The sequence below is a fragment of the Primulina huaijiensis genome, chromosome 15, assembly GCF_012295235.1.
Source record: "Primulina huaijiensis isolate GDHJ02 chromosome 15, ASM1229523v2, whole genome shotgun sequence".
In the NCBI taxonomy this organism is placed as follows: Eukaryota; Viridiplantae; Streptophyta; class Magnoliopsida; order Lamiales; family Gesneriaceae; genus Primulina; species Primulina huaijiensis.
The window spans coordinates 3,298,303-3,321,084 of NC_133320.1; the positions used below are offsets into that span (position 1 = coordinate 3,298,303).

The 22,782-nt window shown below is 35.2% G+C and overlaps 6 protein-coding genes and 1 pseudogene across 8 annotated transcripts; 4 read left to right on the plus strand and 3 right to left on the minus strand.

Moving 5' to 3' along the window:
- The first annotated feature begins 6 nt into the window (after positions 1-6).
- LOC140958185 (uncharacterized) lies at positions 7-4,418 on the plus strand. 2 transcript variants are annotated; one of them, XM_073415547.1, is made up of 6 exons: positions 7-395; positions 932-1,046; positions 1,463-2,191; positions 3,189-3,266; positions 3,903-3,989; positions 4,095-4,418. In XM_073415547.1, exons 1-6 carry the CDS (start codon positions 118-120, stop codon positions 4,347-4,349), a joined length of 1,542 nt encoding a protein of 513 aa, XP_073271648.1. In that variant the 5' UTR covers positions 7-117; the 3' UTR covers positions 4,350-4,418. The 2 variants fall into 2 exon arrangements, with proteins under 2 accessions (XP_073271648.1, XP_073271649.1); XM_073415548.1 differs by having other exon boundaries at positions 50-395; positions 1,603-2,191.
- Positions 4,419-6,313: 1,895 nt separating this feature from the next.
- LOC140960106 (2-methylene-furan-3-one reductase-like) lies at positions 6,314-8,774 on the plus strand. Its single transcript, XM_073418240.1, has 3 exons — positions 6,314-6,507; positions 6,983-7,469; positions 8,025-8,774. Exons 1-3 carry the CDS (start codon positions 6,334-6,336, stop codon positions 8,288-8,290), a joined length of 927 nt encoding a protein of 308 aa, XP_073274341.1. The 5' UTR covers positions 6,314-6,333; the 3' UTR covers positions 8,291-8,774.
- A 620-nt stretch (positions 8,775-9,394) lies between these two features.
- Positions 9,395-12,133, minus strand: LOC140958256 (uncharacterized). The gene is made up of 5 exons (XM_073415639.1): positions 11,935-12,133; positions 11,628-11,686; positions 10,227-10,453; positions 9,852-9,981; positions 9,395-9,770 (listed from the first exon to the last, which is right to left on the minus strand). Exons 1-5 carry the CDS (start codon positions 12,071-12,073, stop codon positions 9,645-9,647), a joined length of 681 nt encoding a protein of 226 aa, XP_073271740.1. The 5' UTR covers positions 12,074-12,133; the 3' UTR covers positions 9,395-9,644.
- Positions 12,134-13,324: 1,191 nt separating this feature from the next.
- LOC140959984 (MADS-box protein SOC1-like) lies at positions 13,325-14,914 on the minus strand. 2 transcript variants are annotated; one of them, XM_073418074.1, is made up of 6 exons: positions 14,697-14,914; positions 14,543-14,601; positions 14,359-14,458; positions 13,972-14,013; positions 13,816-13,857; positions 13,325-13,639 (listed from the first exon to the last, which is right to left on the minus strand). In XM_073418074.1, exons 1-6 carry the CDS (start codon positions 14,778-14,780, stop codon positions 13,493-13,495), a joined length of 474 nt encoding a protein of 157 aa, XP_073274175.1. In that variant the 5' UTR covers positions 14,781-14,914; the 3' UTR covers positions 13,325-13,492. The 2 variants fall into 2 exon arrangements, with proteins under 2 accessions (XP_073274175.1, XP_073274174.1); XM_073418073.1 differs by having other exon boundaries at positions 14,543-14,604; positions 14,697-14,906.
- Positions 14,915-17,012: 2,098 nt separating this feature from the next.
- On the plus strand, positions 17,013-18,111 carry LOC140958831 (glucan endo-1,3-beta-glucosidase, acidic-like). Its single transcript, XM_073416400.1, has one exon. The coding sequence runs from the start codon at positions 17,013-17,015 to the stop codon at positions 17,781-17,783; it is 771 nt and encodes a 256-aa protein (XP_073272501.1). The 3' UTR covers positions 17,784-18,111.
- Positions 18,112-18,359: 248 nt separating this feature from the next.
- LOC140958832 (7-deoxyloganetic acid glucosyltransferase-like) lies at positions 18,360-19,800 on the plus strand (annotated as a pseudogene).
- LOC140959261 (phosphoinositide phospholipase C 2-like) lies at positions 19,542-22,605 on the minus strand. Its single transcript, XM_073417137.1, has 7 exons — positions 22,390-22,605; positions 22,065-22,307; positions 21,767-21,987; positions 21,143-21,260; positions 20,443-20,595; positions 20,254-20,340; positions 19,542-20,108 (listed from the first exon to the last, which is right to left on the minus strand). The coding sequence occupies exons 1-7, from the start codon at positions 22,603-22,605 to the stop codon at positions 19,815-19,817; spliced, it is 1,332 nt and encodes a 443-aa protein (XP_073273238.1). The 3' UTR covers positions 19,542-19,814.
- Between the last annotated feature and the right edge of the window lie 177 nt (positions 22,606-22,782).

Here is a 22,782-nt window from a genome sequence, read left to right on the forward strand (position 1 = left end):
TGCAAAGACTATGACATATCAAGTATCTCAGGATCAGAAGATGAAGAAGAGAGAGAGAATGGTGTTATCGTTGATAGACAGAGTGGAAACAGTGGAGTTTTGAAGAGTAAGATATTTATGCAGTTACAAACAGGGGAGAGAGTTTCGGTTTGGAGATGTCTAGTTCTCGTTGAGTCTGAAAAGACTTCATTTGAAAATGACCAAAAGCTTGACATGGATGGTGGTGGGGGAGTGCTGCATTTGTCTCATAAGCAAGTGATTGAAAAGCTGAAATACATAGTTCATGAACCTAGAGATAACTCCTGTTTGCGGATTGTTTTACTTGCGAGGGGCGGACATTTTGCTGGCTGCATCTTCGATGGAAACTCTCTTGTGGCTCATAAGACATTCCACAGGTTAGTGCCATCCATCATATTGTTGTTTAGAACATGTACCATTTTCTATCTCTTGTCTTGTTAAGTTATAGTATGGGCATTTTTCAACTTTGTTAACTAAGAGAATGAATGCTGTCATTTTATTGATGATATTGATTACACCCCATGTTGTATTATGTCCATCTTTTTGAAAGCTTTTCACTTTATAACTGTTTAGCAAATTTAGTACATTATTTCTGAAAAATAATTCTGTGTTTTTCATGATAAAGTTCATTTCCAATCTTGTTTAAACTTTGGTGAACTAAGAGAAGTTGATTTAGTGAAAATAGTTTCTTCTGGTTTGTTGGTTAACACGTTGGTATTTTTGGAGCTGTTTTTTTGTTAATTTGTTGAAAATGATTTATAATATATTATTTGACCTGAACGTTTGGGCCAATAGACATTATCCCGCTTTTGCATATTGTAAGTTGCTTCACATCCTGCAAAGTTAATATATTTCTTTATTGTCATGAATGTTATATTTTTCTAAATTTGTGCTTTTGTGCATGAACCTGCAGATATGTTGTCAGGGCCAAGGCCGGTAAAAAACAGTCATCAAAAGATGCAGGTGGGCGTGGTATTCATTCTGCTGGAGCTTCACTTCGTCGATATAATGAATTTGCTCTTAAGAAGGTATGAGGTGTTGATTGTTGGCTAGAGTTGAGAAATTTTACTACTTTTAATGCTATTTTATGACATCTACATCCTCACATTCCAAAGTAAGAGAACTTTATAAATTCATTGACTTTAGTTTTGCATCTGTCTGGTGGTAACACTTACAACGTGCATTCTGGTCCATTTGACTTTGTGATAAAATTTCTTTTTCCCACATCATTCTATAAAGTTTTTTTATCTACCCCATTTGTTTAAAATGATGTTAGTGTGCATATTTAAACTCAACTTAATTCCTCAAGAAAAGGGTCTTATTGAGTCGTATTCAACCTCGTAAAACTTCCTCCTGGAAGTAAATATGTATATATCAAACTGCGAACCTTTCCAATACTTATATCGTTGGGATATTGTTGTAATTCCTTTTTTGCCATAACCAGGATGTTCAAGAGTTGCTTACTTCATGGAAGCCGTATTTTGCTGTTGCATCCTGTATTTTTATTCATGCTCCTTCAAATAATCGTCAACTTCTTTTCGATGGAGAAAAGCCTTATTTTGTATGTCTACATCATGCCATTAGGAATATTCCATTGACTGTTTGGAGGCCTACCTTGAAGGAAGCTAGGCGAGTATATGGCTTACTAACACAAATTGCTTATGAGATAAGTGAGGAAACAGCCCCCTCCAGTACACAAGAGGACCCATTTTCTGGTGTTAGCATTGGAAATGACAGCTGTGTTGAATCCAGCAACTCAGAGTCGAAAGAAAATTTGGAGGGTACTTGTATCTCTGAGGCCTTGGCTGTTTTGAAGGAAATAGATGGTTTGTCTGTATCTCAGGAAATAAAAAATGAGGATGCTAATATAGATGGTTTGTCTATGTCTCTGGAAACCAAAAATGAGAATACTGATATCCGCACATCTACGCCTTTACATGAAGCAGCAATGTCGGGAAATTCTCAGAAAGTTTTAGAACTTTTAGAACATGGTCTAGATCCTTGCATCAGAGATGAGAGGGGTCAAACACCATATATGCTTGCCAGTGAGAAAGAGGCGAGGAATACTTTTAGACGGTTCATGGCATTAAACCTTGAGAAGTGGGATTGGCAGGCTGCTCAAGTGCCAAGTGCGTTGACAAAAGAGATGGAAGAAGCTCAAGCTGCTAAGCAGGTAAAATGGCATTGATTCACAGATTTATTTCATCTTTTCCATTAAGTCTTATTATTTGAGTTGGTTTTATAATCCCATCAGTATTATTTGATGGTTGCTTGCAGATAACTGATGTTATATGAACTTTGTCTACAATTTGTGGATCACTTGAGTCAAGCTGAATATGTACATTTCTTTTTCCGTCTTGAACTTGAACTTTAATCAAAATGAGCCAAGCTTGAGCATGGTTTGAGCTTTGGAAAAACTATATTTTAGCGTTCAAGCTCGGATAGAACCAATATTCGAGCTCAAGGTTAAGTTTTTCTAGAACTGATTAATTTCATTGAAATTCTGTCAAGCTCAACTTTGGAAGATGAGCTAGTTTTTGTTGTTCGTGTCCAGCCATTTATGTAAGGGTGAAGCAACAAGACAATGGAAAAACAGAAATCTGCCAAGGATTAACAGGAGATTTCTCTCATTCTTAATTTGGATTGGGGAAGACAGAGCCCTGAATGTGGCGATGAAAGAGAAAAAAACAAAATAGATTTTCTATGAAGATAAAAAAAATAAATAAATAAATATTTTAGAAAATATAAGTACCTAAAAAAACATGCAAATTGTTCTTGTCTTTCCCAACGAAAGAAATTAAACTTGAAATATTCCTCATGTTTGAACCAAGTGTTACCCAACTCAACTCGATTGATTTTCTAGAGTTTCAACATGTGGAATCCGCTGCCTGCTGAAGTCTTTTCTTCTATTGACTGGTTCGCTTGACATGTCGCCCTTAACCTCTGTCCGTAGATGGCTTTCATCATTTGGAACTTGGACCCCACTCACTGTGAGAATGAAATTCCCATCAGGCTTGACGCTAATTGCTAAAACATGTTTGGCATCAATAATCAAAAAGTTATTTTTAAACGCCTGCTTATAATATCAATCATTATCAACCAGATGCCATCATATTGTACCCATTTTTGTATACATTGCTTGTAGAGGTTTTATTTTGACATTTGATCAGGCCGAGAAAGATGCTAAGAAAAAAGCCAAAGCGAAAGAGTTGAAAAAGCTACGGAAAGCAAGAGAGAAGAAAGCTCAGGTTTATTTCATTTCTGTTGTAGTATATTGTTACTTTTTTCAAAAATTCACAAGCTATACAATACTTTTGGTAATAAAACAACAACTAAAATCAATAGTTGTATATGTACATCCCCCTTGAGTTACATTTAGATGAAAGTCTTTTGGCATTTGTTGCTTTGTTAATGCCACTTTCATGTGCTGGATTTGTCCATAGCCCAAGGTAGTGGAGGTAGGATTCGTCATTCAAAATTGTTCATTTTTTAAAATTCGAATGCTTAAGGTTGTTACGTCTAGTTTGTTTCAATCTGTATTTTGCTGCTGTTGAGTTATTTTAGCTGTGTGGACGAATTTTATGTTCTTGCTGGACTGGTGGCAATGTTAATCAGTGACTAGTGTTGAACATGACGCACTTTGGCGATGCATACTGTTTACTGGGAGCGAAATAGTGCAATACTGATACTGTGTAGTTTTCTTAATTTGATTGAGTTGGTTGAAGGCATTTATAAATCTTATTCTTTTTTATAAGATCCGCGTGGATTTTCTTGCTATAAAATGTCAGAAGCTAATCTGTCATTTATTCTTCTCAAGTAATCGTTGAGATTCAAAGGATTTTGCTTCAATTTGTAATTAACTGTCCCATGACAATAATGAACAGGCTGAAGCTGCTCAATCCCAGAACGCCCCAGTTACATCGAGGACTTTCATTGGTCAATCCAGTGGTTCTGTGACAGTGTCCAAAGAGGTTCTGCTCTTTGTCTATGTCCTCTAATCACGCTAGCACAAATTTCACTTTGGATTATCCTACAAATCCTGGTCCCTGTTCTCATCTTAGTTTGCGTCTTCGCAGGAAGAACACAAAAGAATTCAAGATGCTGAAAGAGAAAAGAGAGCTGCTGCTGCCGAGAGAAGAATAGCAGCAGTGACAGCAGCAGCACCAAAAATTCTCGGCACAGGGCCAACGGCTGCTCCAACTGGAACTGAAATATTATGCTCATGCTGCAACGTTTCGCTGGCTGGTAAAGTACCCTTCCATCGATACCATTATAAGTACTGCAGCACATCATGCATGCATGTACATAGAGAGGTTCTCGAGGACGGGTGACTTTAATTGACTGCATTAATTTTGAGTTATTTTTTTATAACTATCTATTGATTTTGATTTATGTTTGAAGTTGATTCCCCGTCATCTTCATCTCCCTGTCTATTTTTTTTTAATGATTTGGTTATTCCATATAATAATTATAACCAAAAACTATCATTTCTATGCAATTCCAGAATGGGAAAAGTGTGGACTATTAATTAAATTAAAGACTGATAATTATATGACTCTTTTTTTGGTATTATACATGTCTTTTTTAAATATCATATTAACTTTTAAAACTCGAGATGAAGGAATAACTCGAAGTTCGGCTGTGATTTATTTTATATAAATGGAAAAGGCGTGTTTCTCCATTTTATAAATTTTTAAAAATTACCCAAAAATCTATTATAAATATTTCCAAGTCAAAAAACTTTTGTAAAAACCCTAAAAATCCGTGTCTATTCCCTGCTTTACCCATTCTTCTCATCGCTCTAGGCTTGGTCAGTTGCATCCTAGCATTGCATATTCCAATATTTGATCCAATGACCATAAATAAGATCAAATATTTATTTTTAAAAAAATAATTTTATTGATGATGTTAAACCTTTCATATAAGTCAGACAAAAAATTTACAGATGATGTTTAACCTTTTATATGAGTTAGAGGTATTTTGACTCATACGGAAAAGTGAATCGAAAGATGTGTATGAATAAGCAGATATCCGGANTTTTTTTTTTTTTTTTTTTTTTTCATTTATGGCCTAGTATTTATCCGAGTATTTTTATTAAGATAGACATTAAAGAAATATTTCTCATGGAGCTTGGAAAATATGGAATACTTCAAGTCTATTATTCTCTGCTACTTTGTTTTGTTTTAGATTTTAATCAATACTATTATTTAAATATTTTGGGCTTAACATTTTGGGATGTTTTTGGATCGAAGAAATTCGATATAAACTTGAAACCTTCTATTTTAAAATTATAAAGGAATGACCAAAATTACAATTTTTTTTTAAAAAAAACGAGATTAAGATTCGATTTTGACAAGATAATTGACAAAAATTATTGAGAATTAAATATAATGAGGAAGAAAAAAGCAACTTTCCAATGATAAAAACTAAAATATTGTATTCAAAGTGTCAGCAAGTTTTCAACTTTCAAAATTTTAATTTTTTTAACGTCATATATTATTTTGTTCAACACTAAACAATTTTACCCTCTCTCGATAATAATTAAACTTTAGGAAATTCCCTTTTATTAGGTGAGATGTCCTTGTTATTTTTGTTATTTAAACGAAATTAAGATCCAAACGTGTCGTAAGAGACCAAACTCTATCATGTCAAGCCAAAAATAAATAATTTAAATGATGATGGTGAAAGTGAAACCCCACAAAATATACTTAATCTTTCACTCTACACAAAAACTCTTGTGAGAAGGTCTCACGGATCAATTTCGTGAGTCGAATATCTTATTTGAGTCATCTATGAAAAAATATTACTTTTTATGCTAAGATTATTATTTTTTATTGTGAATATCGATAGGATTGACCCGTCTCAAAGATAAAAATTCGTGAGACCGTCTCACAAAAGATTTACTCTTACAAAGATGACATAATATCCCTTTCAATAAGAAAAAGTATATATATGAATTGATTAAGAAAATTAAGAAAATGGTATAAATTATCCTACTCACCTATGATATAATAATAATATTATTATTAATAATTAAAAAAATCCCATTTTCCGATATTTATGTGCTTACGGATTACATAAATATATAACCTTTTTGAGTTTTATACACACAAAATCTAGGCCCTAATATATCATCCAAAAATTATTACAAAAACCATTTTTATTGAAAAAACATCTTATAAATAAAATAATCTCTATAATTGTTTAATGATATTTAGATTTTTTTTATAGAAAATTAATTAATATAAAAAATTTAATGTATATGAAAGCATCACATATCATATTTGTCGAGGAGTTGAAAGAAATCGATAAAAGATGCAAAAAGCTTGGCTCTATGAAGAGTACGGTCCCAAAGAAGTCCTCACGTTTGGCGACTTCCCAATTCCTACTCCGACCAAAAATCAACTCCTGATTAAAGTACGTGCTGCGGCCTTGAATCCCATTGATTTCAAGTTGCGTAACAAGCCACTAGCCCCTCTCGATTTCCCGGTGAGTCCCCGTGATCACGAAATTTTGGAAAAGCTAGTGAGCCAGCTCGATTAAAAGCTCGTCTTGAGCTTCATCTTAAATGAATTCAAATAAATTGGGATGATGCTAAGAATGAGATTGAATACACATAACTCAAATGCAAGGTTACTTAGAATTCACACAAATGTATAATTTTTTTTTATGTCCTTTACAACTTTGTTGTGAATCAATGATTACCCATGAAACGTGGTTCAAACGCGGTATTTTACATTATTAAGGGAGTGTTTGAGAGAGTTTCTAAGAAGCACTTCTTATAATCTAGCTGGGTGAAAGTGTTTGAGCCTAAGCTCGAGTGATTAGGTTACTCTAGCTACATATTCGAGCACGAGTCAATTTGTAAGCATCTTAAATTCATAATCATAGCTAGAATAAATTCAAAATCCACTCATCCTTAGTGTTATATCGATATATATTGTTGAATTTTCTAAGATTTCAGGTTGTTCCCGGCTGCGATATGTCTGGAACCGTAGTCGAAAAACACGATCAAGCCACAAGATTCAATATCGGGGATGATGTCTACGGAAACATTCAAGACTTCAACGCAAAAGGGAAGCTAAAACAGCTTGGATCCCTGGCACAATACGTGGTTGTGGCGGAAGAACTGGTGGCAAAGAAGCCGAAAAACGTGTCGTTTGAGGAGGCGGCCAGCCTACCCGTGGCGGTCCAAACCGCCATAGAAGCATTCAAGGCTGGTGGTTTCCAAGAAGGGGGTTCAGTTTTCATAGTTGGTGGGGCTGGTGGAGTAGGGAGTATGGCGGTTCAATTGGCGAAGCATGTGTATAGAGCTTGTTTGGTTGGTGCATCAACTAGTGGTGGGAAACTGGATTTTGTGAAGGCTTTGGGGGCTGATAAAGTGGTGGACTATACCAAGATCCGCTATCGCGAAATCCAGGACAAGTATGATCTTGTTATCGACACCGTAGGTAAATTATTTTTCTTCGACCGATTAACTAAAGGGATAAAACACGTCAGTATTTTTTGATATCATATCAACATTTATTTAATGTCACATCAGCATTTTCCGACGTCAACTTAACATTTCATGAAATAAAAACCAAAAACCAAAACTTAACATAATTTACAGCACCAAAACTCAAAAATTAAATATTTACAAGATCAAAAGTCGAAAACACAAAATGAACAATCTTATTAGGATACTTTCCCTTGGTGCAACAAAATAATTGAATGATTTTTTATTGATAGATAAATTACTTATATTTTTTTATATAAAAAATATAATCATGCCTTTATCGACATTAAAAAAATGATAAATTATCACACTTTTGTTAAGGATGATTTCACAAAAATTGTAGCTATAGTGTGGGCTTTTTTTCAATTTACAGGCCCAATTGTTTGAGCTAAAAACCAACCAAACGTTGGATAAGTGAGTGATTAAAGCATGAATCTTCAAACCTCAAAATTCCATTATTCCAAACTAGAGTAAAACTTGGCATAATCGAGATTACATATTTTTCCAGGTGATTCGACGAATTCGTATGTGGTGGGCAAGGAATACGCCCCGATCGTCGACATAACATGGCCTCCATCAAACCCTAGAGCTATACATTCGAGCTTGACGGTGTCAGGAGAAATCTTGGAGAAACTAAACCCATTTTTAGAGAGTGGCAAGGTGAAAGCAGTGATTGATCCAAATGGTCCATACCATTTGTGTGATGTTTCAAAAGCATTTGAGTATTTAGAGACAGGGAGAGCCAAAGGAAAAGTTGTGATTTCTCCCTTTTAGCCCTGAAATCTTACCTTCGCGGCATGTAATTTGAATTTTTTTTTTTTCCGTTCAACTCGATTCTCATTCTGTTTGGGTGGGGGTGTTTGTTCGCGATGCTCAAGTAGCGCTTATGACACTTGCGACTCGAATGGAAGGCGTATAATCGACTCATTTGGCTGAATTCCTGGGTGTGAAACGTTGCTATTCAATATCAATGGAGACAGGGAATTGTGGAAACGGATGACATCAATGTAGTCAAGTCCATTTCTCATGCATCCTTGCCAATTTTCTGTTGAAGCCCCCATCGTTTCGACAAGAATCAAACTTGATCATTCAATACTGCAGACATTCTACCAATCAAGTTGCCCTCCTTGCTGATACAATTCTTGATTCTGGGCAATTTATGGAGTTAAATGAAATTTGTCCTTTATTTTTTAGTCATTTTGAAAAGTTGGACTCGCTTGGATGCATTCTTTTTTTGAAAACATGTTGGATGTTAATGAAATGTAGAAGTGCTTTCCTAAAAATAATACAAAGAAAGAAAACTTACATATCAAGTTATCGACAAAGCTAAAAGAATGAAGTGTGATGCAACAATATCCAGACATTTATTTAATTATTTTTAAAATCGTAATCTAGATCAAACTTATTATTTAATGCCATGCGTATTTTCTTCTATAGTTTCGAATTTTTTTTATCACATTTCTTTCAATAAACCAACCGCCTATATCTTTGTTTGTATATTTTAAGAGTAGGTCCATGGTCACACGAATCTATTTATGTGAGATAGATGAATACGATTCATGTTTAAAGTAAAAAATAATACTTTTATCATAAAAAATAGAGTATTCTCTTGCGAAACAGTCTCGCGAATTTACATCAGTGAGACGTGTCAATTCGATCCACATTCGGGAAAATAATAATATTTCTAACATAAAAAAAATAATACATTTTTATGGGTCTGACCAAGTAAGAAATTCGTCTCACACAATTGACCTAAAGAGTTTCACAAGAATTTGTGTATAATATAATTTTTTTCATGAAAAAATGACTCGTTAGAAATCACACAAGAATTTTTGTAATATTTAAAATGACTATATAGGCAGTTTAAAAATAAGGCAATTAAAGAGATCAACAGGTCTATAAACTAAAATTTGGAACCCATGACAACCGTGTTAAACATATGACTTTAGCAAAAGCCTATAAACTACCAACAGCTCGTTCGCCAAGATAATAATTTGATTTCGTGACAGGAAAAGAGCCAAAAACAATATTGCATGAAAACTAACAAAACATTCTCTTTCCAATCCCACATAAAAGAGCAGAGAGAACCAAACCTCGTCCTTGTATTGGAATCAACTACTCTTAACAATTATGTAGTGACAAGTGAAGGAAGTTGAGCCCCTAGCCTTGATGTCCAGCCTTTGCGTTTCCGGTAGGCGTCGACTGCCTGTAATCTCAGCCTTTCTTGTGAAGCATCCTGTGCCATCTTCAAAACCTGCAACAAAAATAACAGATCATACAGTTTAATTACATAGAATCATTATTTTTCTTGCAATTGAAATGAGGGAGATGGAACCTTGGGAACTGCAATTAACTTAGGTGGAGCCTTTACAACTTCTCCGAATTTTATTTCTTCGTGGCCCTGGAAGTCGTCAGCCTCTTCTGTCCTTGCCTTTTTGTGTTTCTTCTTTCTATCTTCCAACCGCCTGCATTTGTTTATGGTTACGTCGTGTCTGTGAATTTAAACCTCTATTCTTCTCGTGGAACCAAATATTCCACATTACATACTGAGTAAGAAACATGAATCCTTGACACAACACGTAACACCGAGTGTAGATGTTCGGCTAAAAAAGTGTGAAAAAAGAATCTAATTTTATTCATGTAAGATCCATTTTAAGAGGCAAAAATAGCAGAGGAACTGAAGATCTTGAGATAAAGAATGAAGGCTTACTGTTTTTTGCGTTCTTTTCTTTTGGAAACAGCAAGGCTCAATCCCTCTGAACCTTCAAATCGGAGGTCCTTCACTCCCTTTCTTTTCCTTTTCTTCTTCTTCTCATGTGAGCTATGTTGCAGCACTTGATCACCATTTTCCATGTGTTGTGCCTCCAAATTAGAATCATTTCTGACCCTTTTCATCCCTCTAGTTGCAGAATCACATTCTCCCCCTGAAAGATTTCTCTACAAGTAAATCATATATCAGTGGCAACAAATAACAACACATAGCACATGTATATAACTGAAGATCTTAGGAGAGGGCAATCACAGTTTTCATGAATGGAAAAATCCTTCAAGCCGACCCCTCAGTTAAGGTACTTTATACTCTTGGTTAATCGCTTTCCATCACAATGATGTTGTACAAACTGAAAAGACAGAATCTCCAGGAACCCATAGTCACGAATATAGATTCCCGTGAGCCTCTATAGCATAGCAGCAGCAGAATTTGAATTCAGATTTTATTGTTCTTGCATAAAAATTAATTAACCCTATAAAAGTATTGACTGCTTTTCCTGTAATTTGTTTTACCTGTGTGCCTAATAAACAACCAAATCAGACAAAAAATGTTGTTTACAGAGCTTGAATCTAATTTCATGTTTTTACATTTCCTTCATTTTTACACCACTTTGAACCAGTGTAATCAAAAGTCCTCCAAGGCGTGCCTCTCGTGCAAGGCACACTGGTGGCAAGTCAATGCACACCCAAGCACGCTGGTGCCACATGAGTGCCAGCCTCAGAGCAGACCTACAACAAGACTCTGGCATGCCTGAGATTTTATTTTATTCAGGTCTGGGCTGATTTTTATCTATATTTTTTCCCTATTAATTTAACATTAAAGTATAATTATAACATACCTAGGTTTTCTTTACTCACTCGCCATAGTAGCCCAACCTACAACCAAAACCCACAGAAGTGTGCAGCCGCAGCAAGTGACAGCATCTCGCGTTGGTTGTATTTTGCATTATCTCAGATATTTAGTGTGATTAGGGCAAATTTAATTCATTTATTTTAATATGCTTTGGTGAAAATCTTTAAATCACATTTAGATCTCTAATAGTACCACTGAAATTTATTATTAAATATTTAACACTTTTTGCAAATTGTTTTGGTTTTATTGGACAGGCTTTCTTATTGATTACTAAAATATAGGAGAGATCGCTAAAATGGGTAATTAAATTTCTTTTATTCACATTGAATACAGTTGACAGAGCATATAACAAAATTACACCACATGAATATCCAACAGGTCCATAAATAAAATTTGACTCACATTCTACAGACTACAACTCAACACAGATAAGAACATGTATGCACGTGTGTGTGTGAGGTTGAGAAACAAAATTTAACAAGGACTCACCTTCTCAAAGCCACCTCGAGCATTTATCTTCATAGCATTTGACGGTTTCCTGGAAGTCCCTAAAACATAAAAAAAAAAAAAAAACATCCAGCACGGCCACCAAAAACATAACATAGCTAAAGAAACAATTTTTAGGTAAAACCCAAGCTCATATGCCATTCGTAGCAAACACTTAGACCATATAAAACAAAAATGGACAAAAAAATAACGAAAATGAACCTGCATTGAATTAGAACACACAACCTCATGATCCAAACAGAAATTAAAATTCGCCCCCAAATCACACTGAAATAGAGTAGGGACCCACCAGAGAAAGACAGGATTTTACGAAGTTTGGAGGGGAGAACATCGACGGATGAGGGATCCGGTGGTGGCGGGAGTCTGGTGCTCCCTCCATGCGCTGCTCTGTAATTCTTCTCCCTTCTTCGCTGCCCCTTCCCACCCATAGCCGCTACGCCAAAACCCTATCTATAAATTATGTACACCAATCCTGAATTATGCCTCGTCTCGTCCGTTCATTTAATTAGACCATTCGTTTATTTTATTTTATATATTGTTTTGTAAATAAATAAATACAATTAATTTAAAATAATAAAATCAATAATATTTGAAAAATAAATATATTATATTGTGTCTACAACTCGCAAATCATTAATTTTATTGATTAAAAAAATGTTTTTGGCCTGTAAATTGATAACAATAAAAAGAATTTTTTTATTATATTAATCCGAAATTTACTGATATTCATCGAAAGATAACCGCTACGTCGTTTTTCATTCAATATTTAAATCGAATTTTATAATAATTAAAGTTAAATTATTTTTAACACATCCATATATTTAAATTTTTTATCATCATATTAAAAGTCATTTATCATCTCTTCTCAATAATATACAAAATATTATCTATATGATTGAAAATAGAATATCATATTTTTCTTTGTTCTCTCCGAAATTATTCATACCTTCTTTCATTTTAAAATATAACCCCTCTTTCCCTAAAGAGAATCATCAAATTTGAACCAATTCAAACATTTGGCACAACACAAAAACTCGTGTGAGAAGATCGCACAGGTCAATTTTATGAAACGGATATTCTATATATGTCATTCACGAAAAAATATTATTTTTTATGTCAAATATATTAATTTTATTGTAAATATGGACATGATTGATCCGTCTCACGAATATATATCCGTGAGACCGTCTTATGAAAGTCTTACTCTAGGCATAAAACCAATGTTGGGGGGCCAGAGGTGTGATATATAACAAAACATGAAATAAAACTACACGAAAAATATTTGAATTCGAGACGAATACAAATTTTTTTTAAAACTGGGATGAAGGAAATATTATGTTACGATTGAGTCTCCAACCCGAAAGTTTGATTCAATTAAGTAATGATCAACATCATAGTTCAAACTTATAACGTGATTGCTGTCATGATTCACCATCATAGATAAATTATACCTTATAATAGTGATCTCATATGAGATGATATCAGATTTTTATGTATAAGAAACTGACTGAACATATAATTACAAAAATCCGTTGTAACTAGATAGCGAATCATAGTAATATTATTGCTAGGCAAGTCCAAAAATCAACATTATTTCACATCCTCCCTATGCTTTTAACAATCTTGAAACACAAATGAAAACCCACGATCATTAAAAAAAAAAAAAGAGAGAGAGAATGGAAGGAAAATTGCCCAATTGACCATATCATATTAATTAATCAGCAATATTTCAAGCAAAACCTACAGAACTCATTGGATATTAATTTCCAACAGCAACTGCTGATGAGCTTGATAACATTAATACATAATAAATAAATAATTACAAATGAAGTAACTATATATGGACATCAATTCTTAAACATGAGGCACCTGATTCTGGCCTCAGGCAGTCCAATGAACAAATCAGTCTCCACATGATCATAAACTTCGCTGATCTCCGCGAACTGTATGTTAGCTCTATCCCCATCTGCCCCTCGTTCGGGTTCGAATTTACACTACAGCAGTGATATTTGAGGGTCAAGTCTATACTTCTGAGTGAATGTTAAACTTAAAAGACAACGAAAAAAAGTTCGAATGAATCGTCGGGTTTTCTTTATTTCATAATTTAGTTCATTTCTCATGAAAAATCAAGATTTTTCAATAATAAATAAAAAACTGATTGATCACGTACCTTCTCAGTCAGACTAGCATTTTCAGCAGCTAGGGCATTACCCTAAATATATATTCCACAAACACAAATATTTAAGTGTATCCATTTTTAATTTCCAGAAAAATTATTCTATAATAACCTGAAAACAACAGGTATTCATGTTTTAAACAGATGTACCTTTTCTTTCAAATGATCCATCTGTCGCTTGTACACTTGCATCTGGGAAAAATACGGTATAAGTACGTATTACTCGAATCATTCGATATATTTTTTGTTAGCTAGTCATACTCTACTAATACTTTAGCAAGAAAATACTCGAACACGAAAAGAAGTTTGCGCTACGCCCTACTGCCTTTCACATGATACCAATAGTCCAATACAAAACAAAGGGCATCAAAATCTTTGAACCATTAAATTTAAATTTCTGCAGCAAGTCTTTCTTTCGTTCTATAATCTTGGTTCAGTCCCTGACTACCATTTTTTAAAGGAAAACTATGATATAAGTGCGCAATAAAACCGTGCAAGAGAGGGGATTAGGCCAAGACTGACGACTACAATCTTTACCTTCTTTGTTCGGATGTTGCTTACGCTATGCTCCAACTGTCTTTCCAGCTGTTGCAGTTCTTCAATGTTGCATGTTCCCAGATTTTCACCGAGTAGCTTCCTAGTTACATCGAACTATTCGTCACACAGAAACAAGAATCCTGTTTAATAGGAGCTATGTTTTTTTTTTTAATATGCTGCCTACCGTTTCGAAGCTTCAAGCAGCTCGATCTTTTTCATCATAGCTGCTGTTTCATGCTTCAACTGCTGCAAAATTTTAACAATTCACTACTATGAGCAAATTATATACTAGTATAAAAAAAAATTGATTAGAAATTCAATATCAAATATGATACAACCTCAATATTTTGTTCGTCCGAAGGGATATTCTTAGTTTGAGCATCTTCAGTATGCATTCGATATCGTGCGATGGACTCCTGCATTCTGAGAGATTGATAACATAAAACCAAAAATTCTTCAGTTGTGTATCATTACTCATATACAAGTCAAACATCGTTATGATACTTCTTGCTTGGTTTTGTTCATGCTACCCATACGGGTAGAACATCTATCAAGCCTTTCTTGCTTTTTCGCATGTAATTTAATTTTTTTTTCAGGATAAATTTCTTACCTTAAAAATGAAACCTGATATTATTACCTTATTTTTACTTCGATTCCCAAAATATCTTGAGACGTCCCATGTTGCTAAGGAAATCAAAACTGTTAAGAAGAAGCAGATTTTTCGGGTTCTGGAATCCCCAAACCCGAAACTTCGGGGATCAACTTCCCATCCCCGCCCTCATCCCCGTTTCAAAAATATTAATATGCCAACACGACGACGGGTTCAGAGATTTTCTCAAACCAAAACTTATTATTATCTATTCTTATTATTATTAATATTAATATCATTATCAATATTAATAATAATATTATTATTAATATTTTAAAAAATAATATTATTATTATATTATTAATACTAACAATATTATTATTTTATTATTGATATTAATTTCGGGGCGGGTTCGGGGATTTCGGGGATGAGGATAGTAATCCTATACGAACTACATCGGGGATTTTTTTAAATCCCCGAACCTGAAAAAATCGGGGATCCCCATCCCCGTTTCGGGTTTTTCCCGTAGGTCCCAAATCCGTGGAGAAAGTTGTCATACCTAGGAGATGGAGGAGAGGAATTTGAAAGAAAAATCTTTTTAGGAAGGTGATTACGATTTACGGGTGTGTGAGTGGAATTCTTTATTTTCTTTTTATATACTAGTAATAATAATAATAATAATAATAATAATTCTTCCAGATTGTATATGAGTGAGTTAACGGCAGAGAAGGAACTTAAAAGAAAATATTTAAGGGTTTCTTCTTGAGTGAAATTATGATTGATTGCGTGTTTTGAGTGTCGACTTTTGGGTTTGTGTTGCTTTGCCATCATTACGGGCTTTAGACGTCGACCTCCGGGCTAAAAGACGAGTCGCCTATCCACCATTTCATGGAAATTGAAAATTCTTTTTGGGGTAGTAAGTCTATAAATTATGACTTCAATGTATAGCCACTATCAATCTAAGGAATAATTAATTATGACTTCAATGTATAGCCACTATCAATCTAAGGAATAATAACGTTTGATTGGGGAATCAAATCATGATGTCTTATATGCTTATTTAGCTTATAGCTTCTTTCATACTATTTGCTCGGCGTTCATCTCTGAACGGCGAAATATTAGCTTATTTATTCCCATTCAGGGTTGGATTGCGTGGTTTTCATGGATCCTTGAAAAAGGCGGGTGTTGGACATTTGATTACAGTTGGTCTCTCAACTCACACTGTAGGAGGCTTAGCTCCCTGCTAAATGAATCAATAACGGATATAAAGATCAGACTTTTTTGAGATTCATTCTTGTTTTCAAGTCTAACTCTCCTTCATGTCTTTGATTTCCACTACTTGAGTTGGGACTTACGACCATTGAAATTAAGTCATTTGAACCTACTTTGGGAAAATCATCAGCAATGGATAAGCCAGCAGTATGCAAGCTCAAGGTGAAAAATATAGGCGCTTTAAACGTACTGGAGGGGAGCATTTTCTTTTTTATGTCATGTCCTCTTACTTTCATAACCCTTTTAAAGAAAGAACAACAAGTATGGAGAATTGAGTACTTAGTCCTTTTTTCTCGGAATTCGGTGCCCGATTAACGACACATAAAAAATGATTAGAATAATAAATAAAATAAAAGATAAAACTTAAATTTGACAACACAGATGACTAGAATCACAAAAAAACGAATATACATGAATAAAATTACGATTTTCCCATGATAAGAATTTAGCACTGAATGATTGGATTCAAATTGTAGGAATATATATTTCAAAATTCTTTATGTTCTTCCCATGTTGTAAAATAACCAAGACTCTGCCTAACGCAATGTGAAACAACTGTTTTTATTAGTATCAAGAAGACAACGGCCTTTAATTTGTTGAGTGATTCCGGTCACTTACACCCACCCTCTTAAAGATGAGAAAAGAATCCAGGAACAAGAGCAAACTCTGTTCTATGAATGGTGAGACTATCCCACAAGAGATCATTCTACGAGTACGAGAGAAAAACTCAAAATCCAAGAGATTGGTCTATTATGTGGGATCTAGATGAGAATGCAACATTGCTCACACCTCAATGTTCACATTGATCTACACCGGAAGTGCACCGTTTCTCACCGGTAAACGTTCATATATATTGATCTATCATCTATGCTCCACGACTTTCATTCACTCGTTAATATATCACTACAAGAAAAATGATTTTCCGCAGCACGTCATCAATTNGCCGCTGCTTCAGTTCTTGGACGAAACCAACTCTTCCTTGTTGATCAATCTTTACCCTTACAATGTCTACAGAATAAACTCTGAAATACCAATTGGATTCGCTCTGTTTCAAGAAAACCCCTTCAATTTCCGAGACGACGTTGTCACGGGAGTCCGTTACAGGAATCTATTCGACATGATGGTGGACGCGGTTGTCGCAGCAATGGCAGTTGCCTGGCAGGAGAATATTCCGGTGATCGTGACCGAGACCGGGTGGCCGAGTGAAGCCGAGCCTCAGGCTGCAGGAAACTATGCAGAGATGTACTTGAAGGGGTTGGTGAAGCACTTGAGGTCCGGGTTAGGGACGCCTTTGAGAAAAGAAGGGGTGACTGAGGCATACGTCTACCAGTTGTTCGACGAAAGCGATTCAAAGTACAATGGTAGCAGCGCGAATGGTACATACGATTATGCTTCCACGAGAGAAAGAGCAGGGCAACACTGGGGCATTATGCATCCAAATTTGACTATGAAGTTCAAGGTTGATTTCTCAGCTTCAACATGGATTCTTGGGAATGATAAAAGATTGGTGAAGGTGGTTGTTAGACTATGTGCATCTCTGTTAAGTGTTTCGCTTCTACTTTAATATGCTTTCTTTACCTGAAATGGGAATGCAAATGTATACTTCACACTCTAGGCACTGTTATCTGTCGAGAAGTTTGTTTTTAGGACATTCTTCATCTGTGAATTTGATGCAACCTAGTGTAATTCTGTGACCATATCAAAGGTGATTGTAGACCTATTATGGCTGATTTTAGTATTGTGAATATTGAGCTTCATTGAATCAGTACTTCATGCTTTTCACTGATAAAGTTTATGTGGCATTTATGTGCCTAATGGTGTACATGTATAGCCTTTTGCATGTTTGAAGATGTGATGAAAGCTAACAAGTGGTATATATGCATTTTAGGTGAGTAATGGTTGTGTTTTACAAGCAAAATTTGATTTGAAGTTTCCAAGGTTTATTCCCCTTGATGTAAAATGATTCTATAAAAAAAAAATGTATGAAACTAATGCTACATTTGGATGAAAACATTTAATGAGATAGATTTGAAATGATTTTAGTGGTACGTGATTTGAAATTTTATCATATATGCATCTCAATTGTTTCATTGTATTCTAAAAGTGCATTGTCACTCAAATTTCAAATAGAAAATGCAAAATGGAACCCCAATGTATTTTATCAAATCCCAAGGTACATTATATTCGTTATGAAATATATAAAGAACTCTTATTATAAGTTGCACTTAATTTTCGCAAAATATAAAATTTTCTTGAAAAAATTTATATGAAATAAGTGTCCTTTCAACAATCAATCTTGTCAAATATTTGAGCAGCCGGGAAAAATCTTCATGCTGATGGCATTTCAACTCACTTTCTTGATTTCAAATATCCCAAGAATTGTTCTTCCCCTTTATAAAAACCACACCAAGGGTTCATTTTCAGCAACCATCACATATATATTATGAATATAGGATCACTTCATTCTCATGTCTTGATCTTTCCATTCACGGTACAAAGCCATGTAAATGTCATGCTAAATCTGGCATAGATATACACCATTTCTGGCTTCCAGGTCACCTTCTTAATCCCAGAACATATTGAAAAGGGTTCCCGCTGCTCGAACATTCATGCCCGTTTTACGCAGTATCCCAGTTTTCACTTCAAAACGATTTCGGATGGTCTGCCTAGCAACCATCCAAGAACAGGTGAAAGAGTAAAGGATCTTTTCGAATCCATAGATATTAAAATGAAGCCACAGTTCACTCCGAAATCCGATCCCTCGACTCTACACAATTGGACCGTTGCACGCACATAAACATGCAAGGGCATCACACGCACAAAGTAGCCTTACCAAGGAGGACAGAGAATGCTGTTATGGCTAGATGCTCAACCACTGAAATCTGTAATTTTTGTCAGCTTTGGAAGCACGACGGTTTTAAAATGACAACAATTCATAGAGTTTTGGCATGGTTTGGTGAATAGTGGGAAACCATTTTTGTGGGTCATACCCGGTAATTTGATCAAGGGTGGAAGACAGATTCTCGCGAGTTTATGGAGGGGAGTGAGCATCGTGGAAAAGTGGTGGATTGGGCACCACGGGATGAAGTTCTATCTCACCATGCAATAGGTTGTTTCTGGACTAACAGTGGATTGTATTCAACACTGGAAAGCGTTTATGAAAGCGTGCAGTTGATATGCTGGTCATTTTATGCTGATCAACAAGTCAATAGTAAGCTTGTAGGGGAGGTGTGGAAAAAATTGGGTTGGATGAGGGAGGATCATCGTGTGCAAATTTGGTTCGTCTGATTGAAGACATTAAACTTATGAATGAACCAAAGTCTATTTAAACAGAATAGCTATGAGATAATTACACATCCTTTTAAATAAAGAAGTTCTGTATTCAAATGATACAAATATTTTCAACGTCAAACTGAGGCACTGAGGGTTGGGAGAGAAAATGTCACACGACAGCTACTCATACATTTCTATGCATAATCCTAGTGCTCGGACTCATCTCTTAGCTACACACATAACTATATCATACACATGTTTTTCTAAATGTTACCACTCGAACAACATGATGTAACAAGTTCAAGAAACACACGTTTCTGAATCAAACAAAATCAAATCGCATAAGAAGCTTAACAGAATTATACTTATCTCCCTTTTCCGAATGTAGTGGAACTGCACGGATACCTTTTCTCAACTCTGATACTGGTAGACATGTTTGGCCAGCAAAATCATCCTTCTCCGACATATCATACTCGTGAACTTCAATCCGAAGCAGTGCCAATTCAGGAGCTCTTAATGGAAACTCAAACACCTCATCCCAATTAGGTATCCAATTATCTTCAAGAGCCTTTGTTTTCTTCATCACGGTATCACCAGGCACTCCAGCAATTCCCAACTGCACGTAGAAAAATCTAGACATAAATTAACCTACAGTATCATACACTTTGAATCCAATGCCGCACACAATTAAAAATCCAATCAGGACAATGGAACTAACAAGCATGCAGAAGAGGGCAAAAAAAAAAAACAAAACTATATACCCTTGCATAGAAATCAGGAGGAGAGTATGCATCAAAGTGTGTTTTCTTGAAGTCATAATACCATCCTTCACCCATAAACACTGTCACCTGTTTAACAGAAAGCAAGCGCGGATGAATCAAAGTCAGATTACAGAAAGCTTTAGTAGATATAGGGTTATTCAGCAGTTTCTACAAAAACATCCATCTTACTCTCAAAGTAACTTTGATAGGCAACATATCTTTAGGTTCGAAGACTTTGCCATCTGGACCGGCCTTTAATAAAAAGTCCGGTTTTTTAACATATCCGCAACCACCATTAGCCTTGAACATGCCATGCATTAACCAAAGTGATCTTCCATAACCCTGTTGCAACATAACAAAATTAGGTTAACAACCTGTAAGTTATTAATTAATCAAGGAATAAAGCTGAACATATTAAGTTTGGACTTAGGATTTTGGTGAAGAAAATAGCACTTGATTTCTTCGCTTTCATAAAAAACTTGAAAAAAACCCACTCACACAAATCCCATTTCAAAACACATATTATTTCCTTCATACTTAACTCAATTTAGATATTTTTAAACTGATACTTGACGGCCCAAAAGGAATATGTGGTGGAAATATTTTACAACTCTTTTACTCTTCTTTCTCACTTTACAATACTAATTCTGGGTGCCAACAGAATGTAAAAGAGAAAATGATGGCTCGGAATGCCAATTTGTCTATCAAATTTTAGTATATTGTTTTAACAACTTATATTACATAGACCTTTTATCATTTTGCCTTGAATGTTGAAACTACAAATAATGGCCTTGAACTGTTGACCTTTGGTATCAGTACATTTATAAATCTTTGACTCAGTCTAGAATTATCTGTATTCTTAATCTCCTCATCGACTAGATAAACTTACCTGCATGTTAAATGCAACCATTTGAGCCCCATGCATCCATCCAATTAGTGGATTGTAATTTGATGAGTCAAATCGTATTCCCTTTGGGTATACTCTCAGCAAGTTCCTTTCTGTAAATCTGAGAAAAACAACCATGAAATGTTACGAAGTCCAAAAACACATAGACAAGTTCTAATGAAAACAAGAGATTCACTGATGAAGTATTACAGCTATAAAACTGCAGTAATTCACAACCTCAGTTTTGAAGCTACAATGGATTTCGCCAATTGTTGTAGAGATGGTATGCTAATTTTAAAAAGTTACAAGACATTAAACTCTTTCTAGGCACTAAAAAGACAAATAATCACGAAAATAATTTCTTCCGACATTACTATTTTATACCCTACTCGTGATCCGGTTCTCTGATATATTTTCATCATTACTTTATCAGAAGCTATATATTTTATCCCTTAATCGGTTTCCACAACACAACTTATTGTCAATCCCAACATGTCCATAATTTCCTTTTTATAACCAAAAGGAACGGTCTGAAATAAAACTATTCCATCTACACCACATTAATTCATAAAGCATGCTTGTTAAAAAAAATCATAAAGCATGCAAATCTAGAAAATTAAGAAGTACCTCACAATATCTTTTCCATAAGTTAAAATGGCCTTTCGCAGCTCATTCTCACTCAGGCTAAGACGTCTTACTTTATCTGGATCCACCCTCAGCCAGTCCTGCATTCCGCCTTTTCCTTTTCCCGCATGAATAGCAATCAGGTGCTTATATTCCGGTGCTGCATTCTGCTGTGATTTAGGATCCTCTTCATATTCTTCATCGACCTCATCTAAATCATCATCCTAGAATGTACACTGAGAAAAGGCTAAGAATTTCAGAAGATGAGGCAAACATAAATGATGTGAGTTGTACAAGACACCTTATCATCATCAATATCAACTCCGAAACTTTTGACTTCTTTCCCCCAAGGTCCCTCCTTGGCAGATTCTTCTGCCGTATTTAATCCGGTGTCTTTTACGTCAACACCCTTCGCCTGTAGGTATTCCTTGGGTGGCTTGGTAGATATAATCACCCTTTTCTTTAGAGATTCTGGGGAAGGAAACTCTTTCAAGCATTCAGGGCCAGGAGAAAACACCATATCTCCAAATGTTTGAGTTATCATCTGATTCAGTCACAGGCATAGTGATTACGAAGCAACAAAAGCACCTAACAACTTGTATAAAGTATAAACTCCATAAACATACCTCAGCAACTTTAGATTGAAGATCAGGAGTAAGATGATCTTCCAGAGTTATTACAACAGGATATTCCGACGCAATAAAAGCGTATTCTTTGATCGATCTCAAACATTTGATGAGTTCAACAGGAGTGGTCAGCGTCCTGCAGAAAAGAAAAGCAAGGAAAGAAACAACTAATAAGGGAATGAAGAGAGTATAAAAGCTTCGGACAGGCAAACACATGTGCAGGAATTAGTGCAACACATTCTTTCAGCACAACTAGAGGACCTTTCTAAATGTTTGGGATTGGGGGCTGGGTATTACAGCTGCCACGGAATCGGAAAAAAATGCGAATTTTCAAGGCCAATTTCTCTGAAAATTCAAATTTGACTTCCCAAAATTATGTTGTGTACCCCCACC

Bases quoted from the DNA above. Each gene is read 5' to 3' on its own strand.
- LOC140960106 (XM_073418240.1), top strand. From the start codon at position 6,334: ATGCAAAAAGCTTGGCTCTATGAAGAGTACGGTCCCAAAGAAGTCCTC. The intron at 6,508-6,982 runs GTGAGTCCCCGT...CTAAGATTTCAG, and splicing joins TAGCCCCTCTCGATTTCCCG to GTTGTTCCCGGCTGCGATAT. The intron at 7,470-8,024 runs GTAAATTATTTT...ATATTTTTCCAG, and splicing joins TCTTGTTATCGACACCGTAG to GTGATTCGACGAATTCGTAT.
- LOC140958256 (XM_073415639.1), bottom strand. From the start codon at position 12,073: ATGGGTGGGAAGGGGCAGCGAAGAAGGGAGAAGAATTACAGAGCAGCG. The intron at 9,982-10,226 runs GTAAGCCTTCAT...AAACAAATGCAG, and splicing joins AGAAAAGAACGCAAAAAACA to GCGGTTGGAAGATAGAAAGA. The intron at 9,771-9,851 runs GTTCCATCTCCC...TTTTTGTTGCAG, and splicing joins AGTTAATTGCAGTTCCCAAG to GTTTTGAAGATGGCACAGGA.
- LOC140959261 (XM_073417137.1), bottom strand. From the start codon at position 22,605: ATGTGTTTGCCTGTCCGAAGCTTTTATACTCTCTTCATTCCCTTATTA. The intron at 22,308-22,389 runs GTATGTTTATGG...TGACTGAATCAG, and splicing joins TTCAATCTAAAGTTGCTGAG to ATGATAACTCAAACATTTGG. The intron at 20,596-21,142 runs GTAAGTTTATCT...ATGTTGCAACAG, and splicing joins TGGTTGCATTTAACATGCAG to GGTTATGGAAGATCACTTTG.
- LOC140958185 (XM_073415547.1), top strand. From the start codon at position 118: ATGCAGTTACAAACAGGGGAGAGAGTTTCGGTTTGGAGATGTCTAGTT. The intron at 3,267-3,902 runs GTTTATTTCATT...AATAATGAACAG, and splicing joins CAAGAGAGAAGAAAGCTCAG to GCTGAAGCTGCTCAATCCCA. The intron at 3,990-4,094 runs GTTCTGCTCTTT...GCGTCTTCGCAG, and splicing joins CTGTGACAGTGTCCAAAGAG to GAAGAACACAAAAGAATTCA.
- LOC140959984 (XM_073418073.1), bottom strand. From the start codon at position 14,780: ATGCAGGAGTCCATCGCACGATATCGAATGCATACTGAAGATGCTCAA. The intron at 14,014-14,358 runs GTAAAGATTGTA...TATTTTTCCCAG, and splicing joins GCAACATCCGAACAAAGAAG to ATGCAAGTGTACAAGCGACA. The intron at 13,858-13,971 runs GTACATCTGTTT...ATATATATTTAG, and splicing joins TGGATCATTTGAAAGAAAAG to GGTAATGCCCTAGCTGCTGA.